This window comes from Nothobranchius furzeri, chromosome 14 (genome assembly GCF_043380555.1).
Source record: "Nothobranchius furzeri strain GRZ-AD chromosome 14, NfurGRZ-RIMD1, whole genome shotgun sequence".
In the NCBI taxonomy this organism is placed as follows: Eukaryota; Metazoa; Chordata; class Actinopteri; order Cyprinodontiformes; family Nothobranchiidae; genus Nothobranchius; species Nothobranchius furzeri.
The window spans coordinates 24,969,405-24,986,636 of record NC_091754.1 but is presented as its reverse complement, the minus strand read 5'-3'; the positions used below and the strand labels follow the sequence as shown (position 1 = coordinate 24,986,636).

Sequence of the window (17,232 nt, the reverse complement as noted above, 5' to 3'; positions counted from 1 at the left end):
AGGTTCTAGTCCACATACGTGTTTGTCATAGTTTTTAATGTGTTTAGTCTTGATGCATCTTTTGAAATGTTATTGTGGTTTTGGTTTTATTGCAACGTGCTGCACCTCAGACAAAAGCTTTTTCAAAAACAGGAATACCATCTCTAAACACACACACACACACACACACACACACACACACACACACACACACACACACACACACACACACACACAGATTTGTGTGAGGCAGCCTGTGTCTCCCACACACAGACGTCATTTAGTCAAGCATCAGTTCATCTGAGGACAGCTGAAGCATCATGCCACAGTCATCCAAAGGCTACAGCTCATTCATTAAAATTGTACATAAAAATGTCAGGGCTGAAACAGATAAGACCTCCAGATATTCCAAAAATGTGACTGATAATTTACAATTTCATAAAATGTTTTATGACTCAAGGCCAACTCTGAGATTGTCTTGGCAGAAAAACAAAAATAAAGCTGTGTTTGTTTCTTTTTCCTAATTATGACAAATATAAAGAAAATATTATCCCACCTGCTCAAATTCATTCTTCTGAAATTCTTCAAAACCAAATAGGTCCAGGATACCAATTTCCATGGCCGGATCACTGAAAAAAAAAAGTTGAATAAAAAATTAAAAAAAGGCTGAAAACATATTGTTTTTAGTACCGTAACTTGTGTCGAAGCGTTGCTCTGACAACACCCACAACACAGTTGTGTTCATGTATGTGGAACAGCTGAAAAGGGGCGTGGCACGGATGTGTGGTTGATATGTTTATTGTATTTTGTGGTCGGCGAGTAAACAAGGCAAGGCGCAAACACATTCCAAAAGATATAGTGGTTACAGAGGTTATCTGTCTGCATGTGATAAGACTCCACAACATCAACAGCACCAAGGATCCCACGACCTTCACCTGCGTGTGTTAGGATTCAGTTTTCCGTCATGTTTTTTGCCACATTTTTCAGGCTTTAGGCCTCATGAGTGTCCTCATCTGTCCCGGTTCTTCTCTGGCATTTGCATTTCTTTGTAAATTCTTCATGACATTCAAACTATTGCTAGCCTTCACCCCTAAACTTCAAGCAATGTCAGTTTTGAAGGCCGTGACGGGGTGACAGCTTGTGTGGATGAGAAACAGACAGTGTGGTACCCGATGTTCTCATCTGGTCCCTGAAGGTAGTCGTTGATACCGTTGACCAGGTAGCTGAAGGTGCGTCCGTAGATGGCTTTAGCCAGCTGGTCTCTGTACTGCTCCGACATCTCTACTGTGTGATGACGAGTGATCGCGTCGCCTGAAACAAAGAAGCAACGGAAACATGATTTATGGCTCCTGAGAGTCAGGGTGAGATTTACCTTCCTGTGTTTACAGCCGAAAGAAGACAAGGACTGACACTTTCTAAATTAAGATGGATGCCATGATAAAAATCATGTTTACTAATCCCTATTGATTATGCAGAACAGGCTATGTGGTATTCTTCAAACAGCCCTCAGTGTCCTCAGATGAAAATAAAAGCTTGAATTAAAAAAATCTAATTAATAATTATTTATTTTGAGGTTGACATTAGACTTCTTCTTCTAAATGCTTTCACCTACTTTAGGCTTTATGTTTTGTTCATTTGTTTGCAGTGTTAGTGGGATAAATCCGAATTTAACTAGCAGAACCAGACTAAAGATGGATGCTTTAAAAGGACAAACAAATAATCCAAAATATGTCAAATTAGCTGTATTGTTTTATTTATTCACAATTAAGAAATGGTCAATGTCCCCATCCATCAAACACATGCTGCATAGTGGCTTGGTTATGAGCACTGCTGACTTGCAGCAAGCAGAGGTGCCACGTGCCGACAGGCAAGGCAGACGTTTTGCTTGAGTCTGGCCACAAGGGGGGCCCAGAGAGTGGACAGAAGTGAAAGCTGTCATCTGACAGTGCTGGACCCCCCCTCACCTCCCACAAGCACATTTTCTGGTCTGCACACATGCATTAATGGGTTTTCCACTGGTCTACCGGACACCTCCCTCAAGCCAAAAAAAGTTATTTTACTGCATTGCTGTATCGACAATTGCCAGTTGCTTTGGATTGTGATTAAAAATTAATCTATGTTTGTCAGTTTAAATGAGAATTTATTTAATAAAGACTTTATTTCCTAAAAAGAGGTAGAAATTTATAAGGTGTTTTCTGTTTTTCTGCTCATTCTCCTTCAAGAGTTTTGCGTTGATTGCTGTTGTTTTTTATTTTATTTTTCACAAATTAAATGAATAATACTACTAAAAGCCTCTGAAAATGAATATACACAAGCATGTGTCTTTTATTATGTTAACCAAGTTAATTTGGACTCGTGGAAACAAGTGTTGCCCATCCCTAACATGCAGAATGACCACTTTTAAAACTAACCTGGGAACTTTTCTGGATTTCCCAAAGGGAAAAGTTGCAGTTTACTGATTGACACCTTAAACATTCTCTCTCTCTCTCAGAGTTTGTCTTTCTCAAGAGTTAAGGTTGTGAAAAGCATTGACTTGATACCTTTGATATACTGAACATCCGAGGTGAGCGCGGTGCTTAGGTCATTTGGGGACACCTGCAACAATGCAGCAACTACAGAGAAGGAGAGAGAGAGAAATAAAGCAGACTCATGATGACAAAGATCAAAATAATGCTGTTAATAATTTACTAAGCATCAGATGTATACACTTGATATATTTTATTACTTCCAGAGCTCGGCTTTGATGATGACAACATGCTGACAACATCACAAACTGAACTCTGCCACAGTTGACTACTGTTGAACTGATCAGCTGATTTGTCAGCGATTAGTCATCCCTGGACTTCAGAGCAGAACCCGTAAACAAGCAACAAAAACAGGTGACGGCAACCCAGAGACCCCTCACTGACATCACCAGCCATGACATCACATCTCCCTGACAACAGAGGCTGTTTCCCGTTTGGGCGATGATGTCGCTGTTTACCATCTCGCTGGGGGTGAGGGGTCACAGGAGCACATGCAGCCGATGCATAATAGGAGGATAAGGCAAGGGGGAGAGGTAAATGTTGAACCCTCTGCATTTAGCAACATTCCTGCAAAGCTGGGGATGAAAGCCAAGTTGTGATTGGGAATTGTGGGGGAGGGGTGTCTGACCTTTCTCCAGCAGCTGCAGGTCAGAAGGGAAGGCTGCGTTGGCGTCCGTCAGTGCGGTGAAACGTAAGTCCCCAATATGGAGCACGGCAGAAAGCAGCGTAAACACAGAGTCAACCTCCTAACAGAGAGAAATCACACACATGGGAATAAAGCTGTTAATGTAGAGTAAAGATTAGATTAGATTAAAAAATATAGAGCTTTTTTGTATAAATATTTTTTTTACTAGCTTTTCATATGAAAGACGAAAAAAAAAACCATAAATCCAACCTCTTTAGGATTTTAGTAGACTGTTTTCTGAAGATTTATCATGATGCTGTACACACTTACCTTTCATCTTTGATCAAAAAAATTTACAAAAATGTTTCCCCAGTTTTTTAAATATCATCTATCCATTTTTGGCCGCTTATCCGGGGTCAGGTCGCGGGGGCAGCAGCCTAAGAAGAGAGGCTCAGACTTCCTTCTCCCAGCCAATTGGGCCAGCTCCTCCTGGGGAATGCCAAGGTGTTCCCTGGCTAGCCGAGAGACATAGTCCCTCCACCGTGTCCTGGGTCTACCTTTAGGTCTTCCCCCAGTTGGACGTGCCTGAAAAACTTCATCGTTGAGGTGTCCAGGAGTCATCCTAACTAGATGCCCGAGCCACTTCAACTGGCTCCTCTCGATGTGGGGGAGCGGCGGGTCTACTCCGAGCCCCTCCCGGATGACGCTTCTCACCCTGTCTGTAAGGGAGAGCCCAGATGCCATGTGGATGAAACTCATTTTGGCCACACGTATCTATGATCTCATTCTTTCAGTCACTACCCAAAGCTCGTGAGCATAGGTGAGGGTAGGAACGTAGATCGACCGGTAAATCGAGAGCTTTGCCTTCTGGCTCAGCTCTCTCTTTACCATGACAGATCGGTACAACGCCCGCATCATTGCAGACGCATCACCAATCCACCTATTGATCTAACGTTCCATCTTCCCCTCACTCGTGAACAAGACCCCGAGATACTTAACTCCTTCAACTGGGGCAGGACCTCCTCCCTGACCTGGAGAAGGCATTCTACCCTTTCCGACTCAAGACCATAGTCTCGGAATTAGAGGAGCTGATTCTCATCCCAGCTGCTTCACGTACCCTCAACACTAACATTAATACTGATGTTAAGTGGTGGTCTTTCAATAAAAGCTTCCACCTGAGCCACAGTCTATATGGAAGCTACAGATTTGTTACCATCAACAAATGACTAGAAATGATCCAACATGAATTCTAACTGAAGGAAACTCTTAAAATGAACCTTTACAGCCCAAGCTTTCAGAACAAAGCCTCATTAAGTTACGTCCTCAGAGCCAAAGACCTCTGCTGTTATTCAAACACCTACAATATGCTTTAACCCTCTGGAGGCAGGCGTTGTAGATTAGCAACGTTAAAACCTACCTACCTGGTTACTCCACATACGTACTTCATGAGCATTTTTTAACTCAGAACTGAAGTACCCCTGAAGGACTTAGTTGTTCGTCCTTTTATCAAAACTTATTTTGAGCCTGAGAGGGTTAATAATGGTCAAGCCAAGTTGCTTATCTGCCCTGATCCCTGGAGTGTGTTTTGTTTCAGGCTCATGTGGAGTTTGTAGTAAAGTTACCTGTGTACCTGTATTCACTTTCAAAACTGCTGTTGTTATGACAGAATAAGAGACAAAAAAAATAAATAAATAAAAATCTCCCATCTGCTCCCTGATGTTGAATTTGTAGATTTTTTTTTTGTGTTTTAAACTTAAAGAGGGACTGCACACCATCAGAAAATGCAACTCCACCCCAGTCAAGATCTGAAAAATGCCATGAAAGTGGGAGTTGCCAGAAGGCACAGAGTGGCATGGCCAAGTGAGGGGAATTTCCATCCTGAGAGGGAGTGGGAGGAGACTGTACCGATGACATGAAATTGTTCCAGCCCCAGTCAATCACAAGTTTAAAATGCAGTAGCTGCTGTTCTGCCACAGGGGGGCAGCACTAAGACATTTTTAAAGGCGTAGATTCTAGATTTAATCAAGTTTACACTAACATGTCAAAAATGCACAGAAACAGAAAGATTGCATTTGTAAAGACCCAATTATGCAGTTTATAAGCCAAAAAAGTTATTTTGGGGTTTAGTTACTCTTTAATGTTTTTATTTGCAAATGTTGGAAAATATACAAATTACTGAATTGGCACAAATTACATTTTTAATAGTGCCCTTGTATGGGCACACGACTTAACTGCAAACAAATAAAATGTCTTATTTACATTTCTATTTGTTTGTTATTCCCGGGTTATTTACAACCCCTCCCGATATTCCAATGAGTTCCAGATCTGAGAAAACTCTGCAACACTTCTTTGTGGAATAGAGGCGTGATGCCCTGCAGGGGAAGTGAGATCCATTGTGAATGTTTCAGCACATTTTGAGAACTCCATCTCAAGTTGATGTTTGAAATGTGTCACCAACAGCTCAGCAACCCAGTTAGATACAAACGATGCAAAAAACCCCAAAGTGTCAATCGTTTCCTTGCTCTTCACACCTTTCTCTTCCTCTGTCACACTTTTCCTCCTCTGCCCTTCAGTAGAGGTCATCTGATGGAAAACCCCCATTATCCCGCTGCTCTGAATCTTTGAGGAGGGATGTCTGAGTTCGAGGGTGTGTGTGTGCACATATCTGTGTGTGCACCGCACTCTCTCAGGGCAGGGTATTGGAGCTGATACCTTGCAGATAAACATGCACATTAGTCTCTGTCTGACACTCAATACACACAGCAACCCCCACCCCTTCTCTTTTAGAAAGGAGGAAAAAAACTGAGTGAGGTATAGAAAAGCAGCGATAGGGAGCGTTAATGACGATTGACCTTTGGGTTCGGTCTGGGAGTCGTCTGTTGATGAGTGCTTAGACATAGACCAATGGGTGGTCTATCATTTCCACTGACACCCCTCCACCCCCCTTTTCTGAACCTAGATCCCTCAACCAGCAGACGGCATGATAATTCCACCATCCTCTCGCTCTATTTCTCCCTCCCTTATGCAATGCCTGTGTGCATTGGCGGCTGCGGGATTAAAAGGTGAGATGATGGTCACTCACATTCAGCAGGATAAACGCTATACAGGGATCTAAGAATAAAACCTGACAGCGGTCTCGGAACACAGCTGGTGGTGCACAGGACAACCCGTCCCAATGCATACTACAAGCACACTGTATTAGATATCCGGTGTGTTTGCTCACTCGTTTCGGTGTGTACGTAGATGCTTACCTAAGTACCACTTGCGCATGCATTGGCATGTGCAATGAGTCCTTGGCAGCCCTCAGTGTCCTCTTTCTTTTCATGTGATCATGTCAATTATTCAGTGGTGTGAGCGGTCCTTGTTTAAATATTTGGGGAATTGTCTGAGTCCATTTTATTATTTACAAAAGTATTGTGATATTTAAATCATGAATCATTATTTGATTTAGTGGATGAAGGCTACATCTGCACTTTGAAGGTCACGGTTATGGGGCTGCTGGACTAAAGAACCTGCTAACTTTCTCGCGCACGAAGAAAAATGTGACGTACTAATCCCCCTGGTGATCCATTAGAGATTAGAACATTGAACCTGTTTAATGATGGTCTAAATCCAACCAACATTCCATGTTAGTGGGTGAACAACCCAACCCATCTGTAGGAATAAAGCCTGTAAGCACAATCAATACCTGCTTGTTGAATCCCAGAGCCCGCAGGGCTTGTTTGACTGCAGCCAGATGTTCTCTACTCTGGACAGATGCTGTGTCTACTGGAGGACTCTCCCCTGGAATTCCTCCACTAAGATACCTAAGAGTCAGAAAGACAGAAGGAGTGACCAATGAGGGACTTCTTTTTGTTTTGGCAAGTGGCAATGACGTCTAAAATTATCATCAGTCACATACCTGTGTGCCAGGACGTTATTAAGGTAAAGTGCACTCTTTTCCTCTGGCAAAAGGCCCTCAGCCATCAAGTAGAAGATGCTGAAACTGTGTTGCTGAGGAGGCAGATGGACCAGACGAGACTTCTCCAACATGTAGGTGTAAACACGGGCTTAAACATAACAAACGGCCATAGAGTCAGCATAAAAAAGGCAATTCAGTACATTTGGGACGGATTAAAGCTTTTGATCTTCATTTTACTAATCAATCACTGCTTAGAGACTAAATTTACCAAATAAAATGACTTCTTCAGCAAAAAAAAAGGACCAGTTAACGATGGATGAATGAGCTTTTGCTGCCCCCTGTTGGCGTTCTTAAAGATTGAATAAATTAAAGTAAAATAAAGTCAGTTAACCTCTGTGTTTTTCATATAAGTGCATTTATGCTTTTTTATGATACACTCTGAGGCTTAAACTCAAAAACCTAAGAACATTACTGCTTTTTAATTCCATAAACAAAAGGCATTTTATTTTAAAACATCAAGAACACAATGAAGCCCAAACAGCATTTGGGATGCAGAATTTATGTTTTCTTCTTTCTTTATTTTATGCTAGAGTTAGCACCTCATTTGTTGCACCATCTGCTCAATGACAATATTATTCAGATTTTATCAGCTTTTGAGTCCCTTGTGAACTCAGAAAGGATGGTGAGCCCATCAGACATGCATGTTAGAGTACCTCTCAGCATCACCCGCCTCTCTTTACAGTACTGGATGGTTAACAGCTTGATGAAGCGGCTTGAGTTGCTGTTCCTTGGTGTCTTTGCATGACCAAAGGCTTCTAGAATGTGGTTTACCTGAGTATTACAATAAAAAGGGTAAAGTATTAAATCTTCTAATCTTGTATATTTTAATTCAGATAAAATAACTTTTGTTTTTCAGGAAATAGCAACAATTTAAATTAGATTTATTTCACAAAACTACAAAGAAAATCCTTTCTTCTACCCCTAGATGTCAGCAAACATCAATTAAATAGGAATTGGGAGCTTTTACTGTCCCAAAATGACAAGTTGACCCAGATATTGCCTGAAAAACAATGACTTCATCAAGAAACAGCACTCCCTGATTACACATTGTTTTTCTGTAAAAGTCTCACATACAGAGAAAAGAATGGACGTGATTGTGAAGCAGGTGGATGTGAACTAGAGCAGCTAGGGAGGACACACACAACTGCCAGGTTAATGGCATTTCCTTTAATCTTCTCTAAAGGACATTTGAACTGATCTAATTTTATTTCATAATAGAAATTGCCACAAAATATGCAGATCCAAGCAAATGGTTTATGATTGAAGAGTTTTCTGTATCAGGATGAAACTATTTGTGAAGTCTTCTTTTAACAGAAGAATATTTTTATTCATTATACATTATTGGACTGTAAACATTGATGATGTCATGAATACTTCAAAGATGTAATCCACACATAAACAGCTGTCATCATTCAAAAGAGAGAAACATTTGTACTTTTACAGTTTTTACAATTTGCATAGTGAAACGTCAAAAGATCCAAAAAGACAAGTTTATCAGACAGGAATAACAATAATAATAATAATATACATGAACGACTATAATTTACACATGAGAGCATGTCAAAGACGTCTACTTCATGGTGCTTAATCATGTTTCTTCCACATATCTTAAAAGTTCAAGAACTTGATCAACATTTTAGAGAGGGACACAATCAGACTTACGTGCTTCATTCGAGCCTCTAACCCGAAGCCTTTGGGGCTGGAGCGGGCTGTCAAGTGTCTCACTATGTGCTTACATGCCTCGGTTTTCCCAGAACCACTCTCACCACTAAAGAGACAGAGACACGTACAGTCAAGGTTTTCATATCCTAGGGCAGGGTTGTACGCCGTTAGCATCTGCTTCATCGTAATGATGTTAGACCATAGAGCTAGCTCATCACTCAGCTGCATCTGTTTGTGATGACGTGATGCTTACGTTCTACAGTTCTCCTTACCTGGATAGGCTTTGCATTTTTTGTGCACATCTCTAGATTTCTGATGTAACCGTGTTTGACAAATAACTAAAAAAAGATACACCTAAAGTTCTCCCTAAACTATAAAACCCATTAAGAATGTAGAAATGAATTCTCCAAGTTCATTTAGACAGAGCTGTGCAAATGGGGTCTGACGGGACCCTGCATGAGTTGTTAGACGAGTGCAACAAAACTGTGGATAAAACGATAAGCAGCAAACAAATTCAAAAATAAATGCCAGATTCTGTAACTAAATTAAATTTCCACATTTTTTCTAAGGTTTCTTACGTGCGTATGAACTCTTCCAGTTTTGTGTCTCACCCCAGTCGCCTACAGTCTCTTTTCAGTGAGATTCTGTCCTGGTGTTCCATTTTACTTATGATTCTGACATGTGACTTTCTTCCAAAAGATGAAGATAAATCAGAGCTCTGTCTCAGAAGAGTAGGTGTGAGACGTTAGTCATCATGGTGTCTCCTACATCTGCCACCTTAGTTAGGTGGCTCCACCCACCTGACATCACCTCTTTAATGACGTCCGCCCATAAAATTTACCAGCTAAAGTGCTCGTCCTGACATTGACAGCATTTTCCCCACTGACCACCTCTTCCTGCACGCTAGAGGTCTGGTTTTAATTTTCTGCTGAGTGGATATTAAGGCTGACACAAGGTTCCTCTGCAGTGCACGCTCTGACGCTCACTGCCAAGCGGAGAGTCGAGACGTGCTCGGTAACACCAAGCAGATGGCTACAGAAGGTCAGGAGCTTACACTAATGACCACAGCGTGCTTTAGGTGTGCTGTTTGACTGCATGTGTGCGTGTTTTGCTTCATTTCTCACAAACGGACCTGGTGAGTGTGAAGTCAGAAGGTCCTGCCACTGTCTTTTCATTTACCGGTGTTTTATTAGATTTCAAGGGCATTTTGTTCGAGCACTTGCCTCAAGAGGAGATGTTGATTGCCTGTGTGTGTGTGTGTGTGTGTGTGTGTGTGTGTGTGTGTGTGTGTGTGTGTGTGTGTGTGTGTGTGTGTGTGTGTGTGTGTAAGGGAGTTACACACTAGAATACAATGCAACACAAGGCCTTACCAAAAGTGGAAAAAAAGAGTAGAAATTACACGTGCAAGAAATGGACAGAGGTAATAGTGCCCTGTGCACGTTTTGAGTTTACAGTACCATGCCATTTTGTGTGTGTGTGTGTGTGTGTGTGTGTGTGTGTGTGTGTGTGTGTGTGTGTGTGTGTGTGTGTGTGTGTGTGTGTGTGTGTGTGTGTGTGTGTGTGTGTGTGTGTGTGTGTGTGTGTGTGTGTGTGTGTGTGTGTGTGTGTGTGTAAGGGAGTTACACACTAGAATACAATGCAACACAAGGCCTTACCAAAAGTGGAAAAAAAGAGTAGAAATTACACGTGCAAGAAATGGACAGAGGTAATAGTGCCCTGTGCACGTTTTGAGTTTACAGTACCATGCCATTTTGTGTGTGTGTGTGTGTGTGTGTGTGTGTGTGTGTGTGTGTGTGTGTGTGTGTGTGTGTGTGTGTGTGTGTGTGTGTGTGTGTGTGTGTGTGTGTGTGTAAGTGAGATGGATGGAGCATGGCCAGCGTGCATTAACTCTCTGCCAGATTGGTTACGACTCGGTGGGAATGTCACCAGAGAGCCGGAACAGGATTTAATTGCAATCAGAGTGTTGCCTCGGTCCTGTCGAGGACAAAGAGCGAGGCAACACTCCCTGCTAACATCCATCTCCGTGTGTGAACCCTGAACAGGTCCACAGCTTGGCTCCAGCTGAGAGCTATTAATCTTTCTGGAAGTGTCTAACAGGTGTATGTGGGTGGGGGGAACCAGGTGGGCAGCTTTGCGATCATTTACACTTTTTTTTCTGCTATGAAAATGTCAGAAGTGTTTTGGCCTCAATTTTTTTAGGTGTTTAGCTCCATGACCATGGAAGGAGAAAGGGAAGGCAGGTGTACCTCAAGATAAAACACTGCGGCCGTCTCTCCTGCTGCATCATGTGGTATGCTCTCTCAGCTGAAGAGAAGATGTGAGGAGGCAGAGAAGAGCAGAGACGACCGGTGGAGCTCTGGTACAACTGACTCACCTGGAAAAGACAGGTGTACTTTAAATGACTCAAATACAAATGCAGTCTCCACATGGCAGTGAGACATTTCTGGGTGATGGGATGGTGTGGTTTACAGCTTGATGCAACATTGTAATTAAATCACAGCAGACACAACTTGAGGAGATAGTTTTATCAATTTTCAAACAAGAAGTATTTCAGTGCTTTTAATTAAGTCCCAAATAAAAAAATCCAGTATGCATGTACACATTAAGCACAGAACAAAGCTTGTACAGAAGCTGCTGCACAATTTAAGAAGTTTAAATGTGTTCAAAACCCTAAGGTTCAGATCCACCATGGATGCACTAGAAAAGCTGTTTCAGCTTTATTTTCAGTGCATATCTACACCTGCTACAGTACGAGCTGCTTCAGAACAGCAGTGGTAAAAGCTCAAAGTAACAGTATGAACATGCCTATAAAGTTCTAAATAAGTGAATACCATACACATGGTTTCTCATATCTTTATCTATCTATCTATCTATCTATCTATCTATCTATCTATCTATCTATCTATCTATCTATCTATCTATCTATCTATCTATCTATCTATCTATCTATCTATCTATCTATCTGTCTGTCTGTCTGTCTGTCTGTCTGTCTGTCTGTCTGTCTGTCTGTCTGTCTGTCTGTCTGTCTGTCTGTCTGTCTGTCTATCTATCTATCTATCTATCTATCTATCTATCTATCTATCTATCTGTCTGTCTGTCTGTCTGTCTGTCTGTCTGTCTGTCTGTCTGTCTGTCTGTCTGTCTGTCTGTCTGTCTGTCTGTCTGTCTGTCTGTCTGTCTGTCTATCTATCTATCTATCTATCTATCTATCTATCTATCTATCTATCTATCTATCTATCTATCTATCTATCTATCTATCTATCTATCTATCTATCTATCTATCTATCTATCTGTCTGTCTGTCTGTCTGTCTGTCTGTCTGTCTGTCTGTCTATCTATCTATCTATCTATCTATCTATCTATCTATCTATCTATCTATCTATCTATCTATCTATCTATCTATCTATCTATCTATCTGTCTGTCTGTCTGTCTGTCTGTCTGTCTGTCTGTCTGTCTGTCTGTCTGTCTGTCTGTCTGTCTGTCTGTCTGTCTATCTATCTATCTATCTATCTATCTATCTATCTATCTATCTATCTATCTATCTATCTATCTATCTATCTGTCTGTCTATCTATCTATCTGTCTATCTATCTATCTATCTATCTATCTATCTATCTATCTATCTATCTATCTATCTATCTATCTATCTATCTATCTATCTATCTATCTATCTATCTATCTATCTATCTATCTATCTATCTATCTATCTATCTATCTATCTATCTATCTGTCTGTCTGTCTGTCTGTCTGTCTGTCTGTCTGTCTGTCTGTCTGTCTGTCTGTCTGTCTGTCTGTCTGTCTGTCTGTCTGTCTATCTATCTATCTATCTATCTATCTATCTATCTATCTATCTATCTATCTATCTATCTATCTATCTATCTATCTATCTATCTATCTATCTATCTATCTGTCTGTCTGTCTATCTATCTATCTATCTATCTATCTATCTATCTATCTATCTATCTATCTATCTATCTATCTATCTATCTATCTATCTATCTATCTATCTGTCTGTCTGTCTGTCTGTCTGTCTGTCTGTCTGTCTGTCTGTCTGTCTGTCTGTCTGTCTGTCATCTTAAATATATATATATATATGTCACAAACTGCACAAGTTTTAATAAAAGAAAGAAAGAAACAGACAGTAATTTGGACGGGCTTTTTTAAAAATGGGCAAACTCCTGGGGTGCAGAGCGACACTGTTTGGTTTAACGTCATACTGGATGAAGGTGCAAAATTTGCACCCAGAAAATGTGAGCAAACTATGGGTGAATGCAAATCACTGATCTGTTTATCGCATGTTTTATTTAACTGAGTGAACTTTAACATCTGTGCAGCAGATATGTGCCAGCGCTGCATCTCCGGCTGTAGGAAAGTGATGGAGGATGGGACCAGGACACCTAAAAGGTGACAGATGGCCAGCAGATGACACATGTTGTCACATATGTCCTTCTCACAATGACTCCTCCATGCCCCTCCACAACCTCACAGTTTGGTATAAAGTCTTGGAATGTGTCCAGACAGAAGCTGGAATGGCACAACCAAAGAGGGACTTGGGTTCATCTTTGTCCCGACAGGAGAAGCAGCTGTTCTCTCCTTCATGCAGCCCCCCCTAAACCTCAAACCAGCAGTAACTCTGCAGTTTCAAAATGAAGCATCTGCTTTTTATTGGAATTTTTGCAATTTTGTGGTGTTAATATTATGACATTTAACAAAAAACTAAAAATATGTGTGAAAAGTGTGCATATTTAACTTGTATTCTTGGCTATAAACAAATATTTCTACAAGAGGGTGTTTCTGTGGCTGCTGCAGAGTCAGCTTTATGCTGTGTATCACTAACAGGAAGACTGCATTATTTATCAACTACATGGTCCATTTCATCTGTTCCTGCTTGCCTTTTTCTACAGGAAACACATTTCCTGTAGAATATAATTTTACATCACTTATCAAACGCAACACGGTGCTTTTAAATTGGACCAGTGTGTATGAAGCATGCTTTTCCTGACTTTTAAAAGTATTTAAAACAAATTCTTACCAATGTGGAATAGATGGGCAGCTCTTTGTTTGGGTTGACCAGTAGAAGGATGTGTCCGATGTACGTCTGAACACAAGCAGGGAAACACATGTAGGTGATTAAAAAATGTCTTCCGTACATTTCACATTGCAACACACAGGATTATTATGGGATGTGAAGACATTATCCTATGAACCAAAGCTGAAAAAGGCAACAGTCACACACAATGGAACAATCAATCAGTGAACAAAAGCAACTAAAAATGGATAATTGACTTTTTTAGAATGACCCCATAATTTAAACGTCAGTAATAACGTAATTATGTGATGTTTCTCAAATTGTGTCTTAAACAGATTATTCAAGTTATTCTGGAAACTCTTCAAACAAGCTTTGTTTGTTCAGTTTCTTGGAGATTAAATTCTGGGGAATTTGACAAGTCAGCAGACTAAATTAAGCCTGTACAGTTCAAATTGTTCCACTTGGGTTTTAATCATTTCTCTGAGCAATAGCATCTCAGAGCAGCAACATATTTCCACTTGTTTATATTCTGTTTCATTCTGGGATGATGAATGTTGGGTTGGAGCATAAATTAGAACTGAATAAACAATCCTTAAGAGGGCAGAAATCTTAAATTGATCAGGAGTTTTTTTATATTTTGTTTAGGGAACACAAATTATCCATTAATTAGCTGCCAATTAATGTGCATATTAGTGGACAACTAAGCCAGAATTAGTCATTATTAAGCCATTATTAGGTGCTCATTACCAATGCTGTAATTCTAACATTAACAGGCCATAAATTAAGAGTTTTATCATAATAAGCCATTCATAACGGTTTGTTAACTGAAATTAAATGGCTTGTTGCTGATTAACACACATACTAATTATATCAAATCAATATGTGGCTTTTAAAGAAGTAATTCAAGGGGAATAATTATTCTGCATTAATAACCAAACATATGATGTAGTGGTATTATGTAAATACACACCAAACTCCACAGTTACAGTTTTTCTCAATTGCTTTGGTGCATTTCTCACAACAGAATTGATCTCTGCACTACTATTTAGGCTTTTCTCAAAACAATTAGTGCAAACTGCAAAACATGGTGGATAACTTGCAAAAGTGAGTCACTTCATCAAAAAGAAAAGTCAGTTGTTCAGAAGCAAGTCAGTTGCTCAAAATAAGTAGTCAATGCTTCAAAAGCAAGTCTCTTAATCATAACAGATAATATATTCATCAAAAGCAAGTACTTATATCAAAGTGTCAGGGCTGTCACAATTACAAGTCATTACACCAGCACCTTTGGTCACAAAATCAAATGGTTTGAACATGTTCTCATTGTGACGGATTTCTTTGTAGGTGCTTCCCAATGACATGTCAAGTCTGGACAGCATGCATGGCATGTTGAAAACCATACATTGTAAAGGGAAATCAAGACACTTCACATGCACTCTTGAAAATATTTAATTGAAACTGTTCACAGCATTGTGCAACTGGGGAAATACAACAAACATTTTACAGCAAACATAAACTCACTTAGACAGTAAACCTTACTGCAGTAGTTATGAAACAAAAAAAAAACTGAACAGACACTGCTGCATATCAGTCATTGATATCTAGACTCTCCCGTCTGTCTGCCCACATATTTTCATCAGCATCACAGCGAATGTCAGCTCTATCGATGCATCGGGGAAAGTATCTTCTGGAGTGTCGAATCCACCCTCTGCAGGACTCTGCTGTGATGTCATCACAAGCTGCATCCATGGCTGCTAGCAGGGCCATTTGGGTATGTGGATGCCTGTCATATACCTTCCACCTCCAGGAAGAGAAAAACGCCTCAATTGAATTTAGGAATGGAGTGTAAGGAGGAAGAAACTCCATAAGCATCCTGCCGTGTGCTGCAAACCACTGCCTGACTACAGCAGAGTGATGGAAGCTAACATTATCCCAAACCACTACATACATTGTCCGATTGTCACCAATATTCATTAGTGTGAGATGAGGTTCACCTTGTGGTTCTTTTTCCTTATCAAAAACAAGAAAGAGACAGGTTTTGTCCAAACTCAGCGGGGGGCATTTATTTACACAACTCATCCATACATCACCAACACTTCACAGGGGACAGCGTCCAGCTTCGATCTAAACACCTCGGCTGGAGATCCTTCTGCAAAAGCCCACTCTCCTACACCACGCAGCATCAGTTATACTATTCAACCCCCACCTCCCTTTTGATTCTGAGAAATGATGGGGTGCTACTTCCACATCCTAATATGGTCAAAAGTAGTTGAAACTTACATAAGCTGGACAGATCAACATGTTTTTGGAGCATGTACTCAGCAGCTGGGCTGCCTGATAAACGGCTGGCATTGATAAGCAACATGTCAACATGCACGTACACAAAACACTGCTTTTAGCTCCTACAACCTGAGAAAAGTCATTTATGGAGATTTCCATGGAAACTCCTTAAAAATAGGGTTTTCAAAATGGGTGTACAAATTGTTTGACAAGAAGTTCAACAGTTTTGAGTGCAATGACACAAGCAATGAAATGAAGACTATTAGTTGTAAGGACAATGACTATTCAACCGGTACAAGTATAAATAATTGTGACATTCATGATAAAAGCAAGGAGATAGTGATGAATAGCAAGTCAAAAGTGACCATTCTTTAGACATTTGTACTTACTCAACTCTTTCATGTCCAAAGGCATGAAACCACCACTAGGTTGTGCCACAACAACTACATGTTGTGGAGGCTGAACTAACTGTTGAGCAAAGCTTAATTCTGTTGTGAGAAACGCACCAAAGCAACTGAGAAAATTGTAATAAAGCCACAATCAATTAACCACTTTTAAGCAAGAATCTGTTCCCCATTCTAAAGTCAGATTTTGTTCATACCTACTAACTAGTAGTTTAGTATTAATCAACCACTTAAAGGCAAGAATATGTTCCCCTTGAATTGCTTCTTTAAAAGCCACTTAGTATGTGTGTTTATCAGCAACTAACCATTTACTTTCAGTTAACAGACCATTACGAATGGCTTATTATGATAAAACTCCTAATGTATGGCCTGTTAATGTTAGAATTACGACATTAGTAATAAATTGTTAATATGTGCTTAATAATGACTAGTTCAGACTTAGTAGTCCACTAATATGCATATTAATTAGCAGCTAATTAATGGTTAATCTGTGCTCCCTAAACTGAAGTGTTACCAATATTTGTCATTTCTGACCTAAAAACTGATAATGTTATGAAATAAAATGGTGAAGGAGATCCTGCAGGTAAAACATAAATAAATAAATAAATAAATAAATAAATTCTTATGAGCTAAATAAATTGATTTGATCAAAAATGCACTAGCCCGATAGAAAAATAACTAGCTCCCAGATTTTCACCCTTCTCTCTAAATTGATAACCCTCTATCTTTCACAAAGGGCCCAGAGGCTTTTTGAGGGCCAAACTCTGTCCC

General features: G+C 40.2%; 1 protein-coding gene across 1 annotated transcript in view; it reads right to left on the bottom strand.

The window, feature by feature from the left end:
• myo16 (myosin XVI) overlaps positions 1 to 17,232 on the bottom strand; it is a 109,140-nt gene that overhangs the window by 49,435 nt on the left and 42,473 nt on the right. Inside the window, 10 exon segments of the mRNA XM_015966257.3 lie at positions 536 to 608; positions 1,149 to 1,290; positions 2,520 to 2,591; positions 3,133 to 3,250; positions 6,818 to 6,935; positions 7,031 to 7,178; positions 7,744 to 7,861; positions 8,753 to 8,858; positions 10,999 to 11,126; positions 13,784 to 13,849. Of these exon segments, the coding sequence (XP_015821743.2) occupies positions 536 to 608; positions 1,149 to 1,290; positions 2,520 to 2,591; positions 3,133 to 3,250; positions 6,818 to 6,935; positions 7,031 to 7,178; positions 7,744 to 7,861; positions 8,753 to 8,858; positions 10,999 to 11,126; positions 13,784 to 13,849 (1,089 nt within the window).